The sequence below is a fragment of the Vidua macroura genome, chromosome 11 (genome assembly GCF_024509145.1).
Source record: "Vidua macroura isolate BioBank_ID:100142 chromosome 11, ASM2450914v1, whole genome shotgun sequence".
In the NCBI taxonomy this organism is placed as follows: domain Eukaryota; kingdom Metazoa; phylum Chordata; class Aves; order Passeriformes; family Viduidae; genus Vidua; species Vidua macroura.
Window position 1 is genome coordinate 16,169,258 of NC_071581.1, and position 13,113 is coordinate 16,182,370.

Below are 13,113 nucleotides of genomic sequence, written 5' to 3' on the forward strand. Positions count from 1 at the left end.
GATTTGGAACAAGGGAAACAACATGAGGAATAAAGCCTGGATCTTGACATTTGACATGGATCATTCAAGGGAACCACAAGCACCATATTCCTAAGCAAGTCAATGCTGATCAAGAACTAAATCCTACCATGCCAGGCACAAGTATCTCCAAATGAGAGTTTTACAAAGGGTGAGAAATAATCCTTAAGGCTCCTCAGGATTACTCAGCTGAACTGCTACCCTTTTTCATCGAACAGTGAAACTGCTGAGTCAGCTTCTGCATTTTTATCTGCTAACATGTAAATCCCAGACCTAGGCAGCAGAACCAGTCACATACAAGGCCAATTTTGCTTCAGCCACCATTTCCCACAGGCAGCAACAAAATGAACTACTTACTTTTCTCTGCACATCACTCAGTATCAGATATTCAGCAGAGAGGTCCAGGCAGACTTTCAGGCTGGGAAGAATACTCATGGAGCTGAAGATGTCAGGAGAAAAGCTACATATACAAATAAGAGGGAGGGGGTGCAGACAGAAAGGTAGATTAGCCCAACCAGCATGATTGCTATGAAACTGCACTAATTACAAAAACTCCCACAGAACCTTAAGGAGTTTACAGCCCTATTACAGTGCAACCACCCACTAGAACAAAAACTCCTTTGTGGAAATCACTGCTGACATCAGCTAAGAAAGCAGCTGGGAGATGTCACAATAGGATCAAGTTATGGATTCTGAACACTGAAATGGAAGGTGACACTTAAGTCATTACTCAACATGTTCCACATTCAGGAGTACAAGAGTCAATGCTACAGATTTAAAACCAAAAATTCACCAAATCAAAATAACCTGTCCACAAGTTTTGGACCTTCTGTGCTGTGAGGTTGAAAAAGCAGCACTTGGCTCTATGTCATTTCTTCTCATTTAAAGAGGGAAAGTCCAAAGTGGCCTTAAGCATGGTTGTGATGAGAGAGGCCATGATCCACCATCAGAAAAATAAAATTAGGGAACCTAAGCTGAGTCAAGGGATGGAAAGCACAATTTCAATTTCTGGACCTAGATGGCTCAACATTTAAACCTTGGATAATTTCTTAAGCTCTTATCAACACAGTGGCTTCTCATAATTTAAACAGAAAAAGCACTAATAGGAAAAGAAAATTCCTAGATTGGTTATTGGATATCTAAAATTTCTAGAGAAGAAAACACTCAAGGTGTGCAGTTTTGTTGTGCAGTCTCCCCTCATGCTACAGCTATGTCTATGCTTTACAGAACAAGGCAAAGAGAACAGATCTTGGTAACACAAATAATAAAAGTATAAACTTCCCTGGCCTTGCCTAAGCTTGACCTGACTGTCTGCCACAGCTGAGAGCTTCCAATGACAGGTCAGAATGGCAAAGAAGTAGAATTCATTGGACATCAGGGATCACCTTTGCAAATTCAGTACCTGTAAATCCCACCCTTCAGGGGCATCCACCAACACGTACCGAACAGTCTGCAAACAGGTCCAAGACACCGTGCACCACATCTTCAGTTCTCTGTTCTGATCGGCTCCTGTGATGAGGAACCTCCAGAAGGGAACTCTGTAGGGCACAACAGATCCAAATTCTCTTAAAGAAGATCGGTCCTTCCCAGAAAAGCTCCTCACAAGCTGCCTATGGCTGATTTTGCCCAACCATGGCTTAAAGTTCCCAGAAAATTTCTGCTCTGAGGCAGACTAGAAACCACTACACCTCTCAGAAACCTTAAGGACAGAACTGGAGAAACAATAACAATAAAAGCTATATTTTCAGCAAAGGAAAGTTGAAATTTGGAGGACTAACAGGCCATTTAAGACTGACCATACCACACAGCTGAGACTCCTCAATTTAGAATTCTCATTACTTTCATGGAATTGGCACTATGATTAAGGTCACTTTAGGTTGTGCTTCAGAGTCTTATTTATTTCTCCATCACTAGAAAACTGACTAAGGACTTGTTCCTGCTACAAAGCCAAAATTTTAAAGTACTATTCAGTTACAAGGCACTTTCAAGGCAAGGCAGAGCTAGAAAACAATGCTGAACTTTAATACTTCAAGGACAGCATTGGGGACTTACTCTGGGTCTTGTTTTTTATGGTTGTCACAAAAGAGCAAGCAGGAAAGAGGTCTACCATCATGGGGCTTCCACTCATGAAGACACCTAGGAATAAATCAGAGAAAACATCCAAGTGTGAAGGGAGTGGTAAATGAGGAGGATGCTGACACTGAACACACAACTCCTTGTCCAGAAGCCACAAAGCATTACTGACTTGTAGCTCTCCTTATATAAAATAAGGAGATCACACAGGCAAATATTGTTACCAGTAAAAAAATAAAATCCCATGTTGCCATTTGGTCAGGTGTCTTAACAAAAATACAATGCAAAAAGAAGTCAACATGGAAAAGAACAGCTCAGAGCAGCTTCCTGCATTTACACAGACAGTGCAAAAGAGTTTGACTACAGCTTGTGCAAAGCATAGAACTCCTGTTTCCATACACAGCTCTCTGCTTTTTCCATAAGCCCGTGAAATTCAGTGGTGCAATTTTTCTGCAACAAATTACAAACACTTATGCTGTATATTTATAATGTCCTGAGAATGACCATCGCAGATAGTTCTGTATCAAGGAAATTCTTCCAGAGAAAATGCTGCTCTTTGTTCCAAGATTCTTCATTTTCCAATTCTCCAGTTACCTTGGCTCATCCTGTCCCTCAATATAGATCTGCCAGAATTTTACAAAACCATCATGGCTTGCTGTGGCCAACACAGTTCCATCTGGAGAAAGTGCTCCCTCACTCAGGCACTACACAGAGGGGGGAAAAGAGACACAGAAAAATAATTTTAAAGCTTTTCTTACTTTACAAGAGGAAAAAGCTCTATCTTCAAGCAAGAATTTGACTAACAATCTGATAGCAAAGAAGGCCAGAGTGATTTCTAACAGAAACAGGTAGCTTCTAACATTTAGCCTTTTAACCCTTCACAGAACAATTGACAGGTACCCTCTTTCTTGGTAATAATAAACCATCACCTTTTCCAGACAGCAAATTTAAGTACAATGGATTCTGTTGTCACTGCTCTTATTGTTATTCATGTTATGAATAGAACTCACTTTGGTTTGGGCTCTTCTGGATTTTCACACTCATAATTGCCTCACAACTGTTTTTTTTTTACAGCCAACTGTCCTAAGAACTGCAGCTCCTGAGACACTATAACCCAAAGAAACCCAAAGAACCCAGGTTTGTACCGTGCTGTGGCCTTTCACCACAATGAAACCTTCTTTGATGTCAGGCACTTCCACCGGCCAGGAGCTGTTGTTGGTTCGGATGATGTCCAAATCCCACACCTCTGCCTGGAAAACAAACATGTAGGCACTCAGGTTTATTTTTATAACCACTGGTTTGATCTACAGAACTTCCTAGATCCTTATCTTATGGCCTGACACACCAGCCCAATGGCAAGTGCATGACATACACCTTCCCATTTCCACACAATTTGGCCATTCAATGCTTTCCTGGCGCTGTACATAACAGAGGGAATTGCTCGTGGCATTCGTAGCTGCTGCCCACCAAGCCCCTCCCTTGGGTACTGGCTCAGCCTGAACAGACAAGTGATGTCTCTGTTTCAAGTGGTCCTTGATATTTGATGGTGAGCAGAAGTTCCCTTTCCATCCTCCTGAGGCCCAGAAAATGATCTCTCCTGGGAAGAGAGGAATCCAACATCTTACAGGAGGATCCCCAACATGGACTAGACAGGAGCCTTTACGACTTCACTGCAAACTCAGCTCTTTCCTCCATTAAATTCTCTCCATCTAATGATAAATTCGGGCAACGTTTCCAAAGCAGAGTTTCCTTACCCTGTCCTCATGCAACAACGCCAAGGTCTGACTTCCCTCCTCCCCGCTCTCCTCGTTATCGTCAGGGATGAAGGGGCACCAGATGATTCTCCGGAAGGTGTTCAGTGGGGTATTGTCAGGTCGCTTGATGTTAACCAAGATCTCCTCTCTGATCACCAGGGTTAAGAAATGTAACATTCTGGCTCTGCTACTAATGCCCAGCAATAACCTGTTCAGGCTTGGTCTGCTGTTTTAATACTGTTAAACCTCAAGGGGTTTTGGGCCATTGATTCAAAAAGAAAGCAGGTAAAGGGATTCTGCTGAGAAGGCAGCCAAGCTAGAGTTTCATCACTGACAGAAGAGCTTCAGCTTACAAAAGTTTAGAGGTTCTCAGAATTTTCTCTTGCAGGTTGCAGTGACAGGATAAGCACAACAGGGGCACATGTCTGAATGTGCAATCCATCAGAGAGCTAATGATTAGATGATTTCTTAGCATTGCAACACTACCAGAGAAAGACAGAAGAGCTACCACACTGCCCCCAGCAGAGTGCTTGAGTGCACCACTACAAATCAGGGCTTCAACAACTACCACCACCTTTGCTCCAGTTGCTTTTGAAATGATGGTGCAGAATTAAAATTAAAAAGCTACACTCCGAGGTGACATACCTCACATGTTTCCCAGAAGCACTGAGCAATCACTCCTAGCAATTAAAAGGAAAATATTTAGGGTAATGAACACTGAAAATAAATTTCAGGGCCACTAAAAAGATGACAAGTTTGGAAGGAAGATAGTGAGTGGATTAGACATATTACATCCTTTTCCCCAGAGAAGTAACTGAGGAAAAGAGGTAGAACCAGACAAGACAAACCTCTGTCACATACTTGAGGTGACACTGTCCATGCCCAAGGCCAGCTGGTGCAGACTGACACTTCTCCCTGTCTACTATACCTGGACCAGGAGCACTGAGGTGCTCCTAGAATTTCAAGCATTGCAATATCAAGTAATGATGGTGCTGAATGCAGGTAAAAGTTGACAGATTTGATACTCTGGAAGGGGCATAACTATCGATCTTTCCCCTGCAAGCTGCTATTCTGCAAAGGCTACAAAATTAAAGGGTAATGTTGGGGTTGCATTCACACCTAATCATTACACAGAGACTGATAGGAGGTGTATTTGGACAAGATACTGGATTTTTTCTTTATCCATGGCCAGGCGCCAGACAAAAAGGTTGCCAGCCTCGTCCAGGCAGGCCAGCTGGTTGGAGTTGAGGTGAGCAAAGGCCAGGTCTGCCACGCCTCCTGTGAATCCCTTCAGCAAGGTTCGCTCAGCAGTGCTGACGCTCAACACCCGCACCATAGCAGAGCCATTGCTGGCAGCTGTGAGACAGACAGAGGGAGAAGTCAACATTTATGTCTGTGGTTTCTCTGCATAACTCTCACAAACTTCCCATAACTCTCATAAACTTCTCATAATTCCCAGGATTATCCTCATTAAATGCTGCAATTAAATGACAGGTCTAAACCTTCATCCTGAGCTTGCCACACTTCCACGGCTGACCTCCAGTGACAGTGAATTAATTTTATTAGCAATTTAATTTTCAGTTACTGGAGAAAAGGAGTCACTGAGAGGCTGATAGCTCAGATACATGTTCTGTAAGGGGAAGCAAAAGACATGAACATTCACCCTGCAAAAAGCACTGCTTTTTGGCTTGCATAACTGAAAAGAAGATGCTTCAGGACATGTGCACACTGAGCAAAGTTTCCAGCTTCCCCTTTTCAGACAGACACCAATCACTACAAAGCAGGCAGTCTTACAGAGATCATGGTGCTTCCACTTTCTGATGCCCATGCCAGCCCTAGCAAACCATTCAGCTTCCCAGTGTTACTACACGCAAGCTTTAAAAATATTTTTAGAAGGGTGAGACATCCTTAAGCTACTCTAAAATAACCTCAGCTAGGAAAAAACACAAGAGCAGAGTAGCAGGTTTCATAAAAGACCAGATAAACTGGTGTGAGAACTAAGAACAAAGAGACACAGACACTTTGTGTTCCTATGAGGGCAGAAAGAGACACTGTAGATAACTAAGTGTTCATTTCATAGAACTCTTAAGGTTGGAAAACACCTTTAAGATCATCAGGTACAACCCTCATCTTCACCACTAAACCATGCCCTCAAGTGCCATATCTACATGCTTTTTGAACACTTCCAGGAATGTGACTTCACCACTTCCCTGGGCAGGGCAGTTCCAATGTTTTAGAAACCGTTCAATGAAAAAAAAATTCCTAACATCTAATTTAAACCTTCCCTGGCACAACTTGAAACTGTTTCCTCTCACCCTGCCACTTTCTTTCCCATTTGCTGTGAAACAATCTTTCCCTGTGTTGTTCTGCTTTTCTCTCTATTGCACAAGTCACTGCATCTGCGTTGCTCTTTGGATCCTCAAAATTTAGCCTTAAATTCAAGTCTAAATTTATGCAAGCAAATCCATCACAAACACTTATCTGCTCAAATTACCATGGGGCTGTTTCTGTGCTTAGCTACAAAGCAGTTTGTTTGCTGCAGAAATATTTAATTAGAGGAGGAATCTGAACACCAGCTCTCCAGTAAAATCAGTGTAGTCCTTCAGCATTTCCTACATCCCCACTGAGTCCTTCTCTTTTGTTTCTAACTCTTCCACATAACAAACTCTTCTCTCCCCTGTTGCTTATACTCCCTCTACAACAGCACTCTGATCTGAGTATTGCAAGGTATGTTTCAATTACTGCCAGTTACGTTGTTCTGATGCAAACTCTGCCTTTCTTAATGATACACAGAGCAAAAGAATACAAATCACATCCAAGACAAGAAGGTAACTCACCTCTAATGGCATAAGCCAGGTAAGAGTTTGAAACAGCTATCAGATTGCCATAATAGTATTTCTGCTCCCAGTCATATCTAGCAACAGGCTGTATTTTCACCTGTTCAGGAGAAAGAAAACAAAACATGAGAAATGTCTGGAATTATCCTTTCCATCTTTGTGGTCCCTTAGTTTACTGCATACTAAGGAACTAACTGGAACAGAAAATGGAAAAATACAAAATGGAAAATTAAGGAACAAAGTGGAAAAGGGCTGAGTGGATCAAGACCAGATGTCTCTCTCCTAATCATCAGCATTTGTTCTGAGCATGGCTTAGTTGTCTGCTCAGCACCAGCTCTAATTTCAGCATATTGGTTCTTGCAGCTCTGACCTGCTGGCCAGAGCTCTCAGCAGGATTGATGCCAGCAAAACAGCCAGGGAAACCCTCCCTTCAGGGTCCAGGGAGGAAACAACCAGGAGAAAAACCATGTTTGTGGAGAAAGGACACCTTCCCAGGAACCTACAGCTTAGATAATGAACTAAATGAGAAGATAACTCAGCCAGACTCTGGAATAACAGAAACAATCAGTTACAAGATACTGCTCCAACTTTTTTCTCCTTGTTAAAGTCTTTGACAAACTTCTACCTAATTACAAACTCCTATGACACAAGAAAGAAGATATTTATTTCTGTTTAAAAATATTCAAGCATGAGCTGATGTGACTAAAAAAACAGACAGACCATGCTTTCTCTTGCTCCTTACCTTGTTACTCCCTCTGGCCTTACTGGTGATGCTGGAATCACTGCTGGCCACTACCTCCACGTCTTTTGCTGATATCACTAAGCATGTGGAGCTGTCATCACCAGAAAGGCAGCTTTAAAAAAAAGTGGGGGAAATTCAGACAGGACTCACAGTAACAGAATATCCAACACTTTATGTTAAATTCATAATTTTAATAGCAACACAACAGGATTTGTGCATCTAAGAGCTTGAGATGAACAAGTGAAGATAGAAACTCCTCTCAGCTGAGTCTCCCTTCCCTATGTGTCACAGGTTTCAGAGAGTCAAACACCTGCTTTGTTCAGCCTAAAAACCTTCAGTTCATTTCACCTGAGCACAGACCTGCATTTGATTCAAGTCCCCAGCACTGGAAGGTGCAAAGAAATCAAAACCAACCAGCTGAACATCATCAACAAAACAGTGCACACCGCTTGTGGTTCTCATGGCATCCGCTTTCAAAACTATGACCAGAGGACCCAAGCAGAAGCTACTACCATGAGTTCTGCAACACTTAGGTGACTTGGGTCCCTGAAGGAGTCCTGCTGGACATCTACGGGGGAACCACAAGTTTCAACCAGAGCCCTCACAATCTACATTCACTCTGACCTGCAATTTTCACCATGTACAGTCCTGTTTCCCTTCTCTGAACAACTCTACAGATAGTCTTCAGTTCCTGAGATGCAAGGATGGCAGACTCCGTGCATCAGCCACACGAAAGCTACAAAAGCTCTAACCAAGAGCACTGGCTCACAACTGCCACCTGAACTGAACATAAAACCCATTGTCAGACTCCCAGCATGCATGTCCACGGCCAAGAGAACCGAATTGGAGCTGTTTTCTATTCACTCTCAGCATTTCTTTAACCCATTGTCAGACTCCCAGCATGCATGTCCACGCTCAAGAGAACTGAATTGGAGCTGTTTTCTATTCACTCTCACCATTTCTTTGACAAAACTTACATGACTTGTTTCTCCTGCAGGGCTCCTAGAGAGATGCTGCGATGCACTGGCTTGGCCAAAGCAGGTCCATCTCCGCTCCCAAGGGGATCAGGCACCAGCAGCCCATTCAGGTCCCCGTTATACGAATTAGACGGTCTCTGGTTCTCATTCACCGAACCTGAGGAAAAGCACGACCAGCTGTGCCCAACATGCATTTAAAAGAAATAGCACTGTGTGAAATACACCACCTCCAGGTGCTTTTTTGTCAGCCTCTATTGGTCTGTCAGGTAGAATATGCTGAACTGGTTGGGAGAAGTGTTCTACAAAAAGGATGTGTAACAGACCTGCCGTGTGATGACAAATTCACCTCCACACATCTGAGTGAAATAGTTCTTTTTCCTTCACAAGCAAATCAGAGAAACTCCAAAGAATATGTGTCAAGGAACTTAACCTGGCTCAAGGAGCAAACAGCCTTAGATCAGAAAGACTAAGCTGGTAATTCAGGTTTACTGAATCAAGTGCCAGACCAAAAGGTTCTTGACAAGTCACTTCTAACCCTCAGGCCTGCAGAGATCTGTGAAGTCCAGCAACGCAGGGATCAGCTGCAACATTTGGGGCTGGCTGGAAACAATACATTTGTTACTTTCCAAAACTGGCTTCTGACTGTGAGACCTTGAAGTCCAGGTGTTTAAGTAATTTTCCTAGGAAATTCTGCAGCTGTACCTTTGGGATTCCCATATTTTTCCCTTGGTTGAACAAGCACAGAGAAGTTTATAGCACTCAAATTTTGTGTAAAGCAACCATTTGTTCAGAGCCCCAGCTGTGCTTTGAAGAGTGTACATGCCCTGACTTTGCACATCTGGCCTAGCACAAGCTGCTTGGTGGCTTCCATGCCTTCTGAAGGTTTTAGGAGGGGACAGATGTAACAGGGGATTAAGGAGACTCTTCTTCTTCCCTAGCAAGGCAAATATTTGAAAACCCCCACGGAGAGCAAGGCCCCCATCTGCACCCCCACATCAGCACACCAAGGAAAAGCCGCCTGTCTCAGTGAATCCACGCTGGAAATTTTCACTGGTTTTGAAACCCAAAATTTCGTATACTGTTGCCAGGTAACAACTGCTGCTGAGCTCTTGCAAAATGGCTGCTCCCAGGACCAGAAGCTCCCCATCACTGGCACATGTAACAAACCTAAACATAACTGTGGGCAAGAGGCAGATCCTTCCAAAGTAAGACAACCTTTCTGCTACTGAATAGGCTTCAACAGATCAGGGTGAGTGCTGCTGCCTAAAACACAACTGCAATTATTCATTTGCCAGAAGGGTATTTTAAGCTCGCCTGTTTATGAAGAGTCATTATGGACACAGAAATGTGCAGTGACATGGTACCCAATGCAGGGACAATTTGGGAACTCACCTCAGTGTACCTGCACTGCATGAAGAAAAAGCAGCAGCACTCACACAGCACAAGGAAATTCAGGCAAGGGAACGTGATCCAGCACCTCACACTGGTGCTGTGCTTGCTGTCAGCATTAAGATGTGCCCCTTATTCCTAGAGCATATGGTGGCTGCTTGTCCAGTTGCAGCTACTTCCACTGACAGCACTTGATCTTTTGTGACCAAAGGCAGGGAAATATTCCCTACAGAAAAAGCATGCAGTCTCCCAGAGAAAGATGATACGTGCTTTGCCCTTTTGCAGCCACAGCAAAGTCTCATGTAAGTACTGCTGCTCTTTTACAGACAGCAGGATAGTGATGTTTGCTCCATGGGAAAAAGGAAGGAGGAAACACTCCCCAGAGGCTGATGGGCCCAACAACAGCACACGCAAGTTCAGGAATGGGCATAGCTCATTCCACTGTGTTAGTGGAAGCCAGACAAGCACAGGTGCTGCCTGTGCACAATCCTGGAGGCATAAAAGAAGGGAAGAGGCTCTATTTAGTAAGAACATGAACTAAACCAAAAGGTTAAGCCAGACTGGTAGATCAAGGTCTCAAAGGGAAAGAAGGGTGTTTGTATTCATTACCTTTTCAAAGAGCAGGAGCAGTCAGAGCTGACACTGAACTCTCCCTGCTCCCACCATCAGCTGCACCAAGAGATGCCAGCCTGTACTGAACAGAACACTGCCCTGATACACCACGAGCAGGGTGAGCCCACGTAACACCTGGTTATCAGCAGAGATCTCTGCATGGATTGAAGGATCCTGCCCACCACCAGCAGGGATGCTCCTCCTCAGCACAGTGGCACTGACAGCCTGTCCCCACATCCCAGCAGGCAGGTCCATGCTTTGGCAACAGCTACTGAAGCACTGGATGAAGTCTGCCAGAACTGGGAGAAACTGTGTCAAGAGAGACAGACTGGGTAGTGGATTACATTTTCACCAAGCCCAGCAGAATTAAAACAGTATTGTGACAGTTATAAACTCCTTAGAGCAGGGAGTGTTTCTTGTCACCTGCCTGGACAGGATCTAGAAGAACACAACACTGCTCACAGCTACCTGCCCCTGGTACTGCAGAACTTGAAGGCTCCCCTATTCCTCTCCCCTGGCATCCTAACAGGAGTTTCAGAGACTTTCAACTAACATGTGCACTCTTCTTCTTCCCCTTAATATGTCAGACTTTTCAAGTTTATTTGCTGTTACCCAGGCAGTGATTTCTGCTGAGAACCACCACAGGTTCCTTCTGTGAACTTCCTGCCCACTTGCTCCTTTTCCTCCCAAATGCCTTCTTGTGCACTGGAGTTGACAGAGAAGGCAAAAAGAGAATGAACAGGAAAGAAGAATGAAAGAAATAAGCCATACTCTGTCAATAACTCCTTGGCTTCAACCAGCAGGAGAAGCTGCTTCAGAAGAAAGTCAAGTCATCTTGAGCAACAACTCCAACCATTTCTCAACCACAACATATCCTTTCGGTTCAGAAACTGCTTGTGAAATGAGTGTTCCCCATCCCTGCACTGAGTTCTTCTTTCAGTTTTCCAAGTACAGAGCTGCACTACAAATAAAAAATGTATTTTCCTTGTAAGAATTAGAATTCAGGAACGTGCTAGCACTCCAGAAACCACGGAAACTATTCCAATAAATGAGAAGTTTCTCTAAGGGTAGTAGAGCTAATGAAGCTGCCTGCCTGTAGGTTTAGCCCATCACCTCATGGGCCTCTACAGCCCTGCACAACAATCCCACACCCACCCTCTCTTCCTTTTGGCCAAGTAAAAGGCAGCACACATGGCAGATGCTTTGGAGGTAGCACATTCCTGCTGAGTCTCAGGACATTCTGAAGTTATATTATTCCTGTCCTGCCTTTCCCTTGAAAGGAGCACAAGAGGGGCATAATTCTGTCCTCTACCCAGAGGCTAAGATATTTTTGCAAAGCATTCATGTCTCAGCCTCCTTCAGAGTGTTACCTCACCACACTTGACTGAAACACCAGGGCAGGTTCAACAAGGGAGACAAGAGAGAGCCGAAGCTCCCAGGGGAGTGGAACACTATCCAGCTGACTCCTGAGCCTGCTGCTGGTACTCTGACAGGCAGAAGGGAGCCCGCTGAACTCTGAGCAGAGAACTAAATAGTTGCGAGCACAGGGAGAAGACTCACAACCACTTCAGAAGAGATATCTGTGATCCCATTTCACGTACAAATGGGAGAGCGAAAAGTCCGTGTAAAGGGGGAACCTGGCACTGATCTCAGAGCAGCCTACCAGCCCCTTCCACTCAGCCCAGAGAGACGCCTGGGTACCACTCCAAGTACTCCCGGGAAGGAGGGACACTCGTGTCACGGAGGTCGGTGCAGTTCAGCTCCCAGCAGCAACACCTCTCAGCTGAATGGAGCCCCGAGACCGCCGCAGCAGCGAGCTCTGGGCCGGCCTGCTCTCGCTCTGCCCAGCGCCAACAACCCCCTCCCTCAAGCGAGGGTCCCCAGGCCGGGGGATCCGCTCCTCTCCTCTCCGGCCGGTCCGCACCGCGCCGCCGGCTGCGGGCTCCGCGGGGAGCGAGGCAGTGCCGAGCGGCACCCCTGGCCCCGGGCGGGTCGGAGGGCGCTGCCAGGCGCCCCGAGGCGAAGCGGTCCCGGCCGGGCCCCGAGCGCGACCGCTGACAACCGGCGGGGCGGCGGCGCAACGGCCGAGGGGCTCCCGCGGCCCGGCCCGACACAAGGCCCCGCCCGGCCTGGCCCGGCGGCCTCTCGCGCCCCGCCGGTCCCCGCTCCTCACCTCCCGGCCGGTCCAGCTTGAGGATGTCCCGCAGGTGCTGGGTGGCGTCCTCGATGTCGATGCTGGAGCAGGAGGCCATGGGGCCCGGCGCGCCGCCCGCCCGCGCCACCGCCACCGCGCTGCCCGGCCCGGCCCCGCCGCCCGCGCTTCCGCCTCCGGCCCGGCCCTGCGAGCGCCGGGCGGAAACCGCCGCCCGAACGGAGCGTTCCCGGAGCGGCGGGGGCGGGGCCGGGCCCCGAGCGGAGCCGGGAGCGGCGGGGCCGGGCCGGGCCGGGCGGAGCCCGAGCGGAGCCGGGAACGGCGGGGCCGGGCCGGGCGGGGCCCGAGCGGAGCCCGGAGCGGCGGGGCCGAGCCGGGCCGGGCAGCGCAGCCCGGGGCTCCCCCGCCGCCGCCGGGCTGGGGACAGTAGCCCTGGGCGCAGCCCCGCACACAGCGGCTCCCGCCGAACGCGAGGAGGCCGCACACACAGCACAGCGCGGAACCTGAGCAGAGCTTCAGGCACCAAGTCCTGGAGGGCGGCACGGCAGCCACACTCTGC

The 13,113-nt window shown here is 46.8% G+C and overlaps 1 protein-coding gene across 2 annotated transcripts in view; it reads right to left on the minus strand.

Annotated features, from left to right (window-relative positions):
* The window catches only part of EDC4 (enhancer of mRNA decapping 4), a 33,598-nt gene extending 20,878 nt beyond the window's left edge, over positions 1-12,720 (minus strand). The window contains exons 1-11 of one of the 2 annotated variants that reach the window (XM_053987208.1): positions 12,576-12,720; positions 8,402-8,558; positions 7,425-7,536; positions 6,683-6,782; positions 5,012-5,201; positions 3,846-3,993; positions 3,237-3,341; positions 2,686-2,795; positions 2,071-2,154; positions 1,461-1,556; positions 376-478 (exon numbers count right to left, since the gene is read on the minus strand). In XM_053987208.1, coding sequence (XP_053843183.1) covers positions 376-478; positions 1,461-1,556; positions 2,071-2,154; positions 2,686-2,795; positions 3,237-3,341; positions 3,846-3,993; positions 5,012-5,201; positions 6,683-6,782; positions 7,425-7,536; positions 8,402-8,558; positions 12,576-12,654 — 1,284 coding nt within the window. In that variant the 5' untranslated portion in view covers positions 12,655-12,720. The remainder of the gene's footprint in view (positions 1-375; positions 479-1,460; positions 1,557-2,070; positions 2,155-2,685; positions 2,796-3,236; positions 3,342-3,845; positions 3,994-5,011; positions 5,202-6,682; positions 6,783-7,424; positions 7,537-8,401; positions 8,559-12,575) is intronic. The other variant, XM_053987207.1, reaches the window with a different exon arrangement.
* Positions 12,721-13,113: the final 393 nt, after the last annotated feature.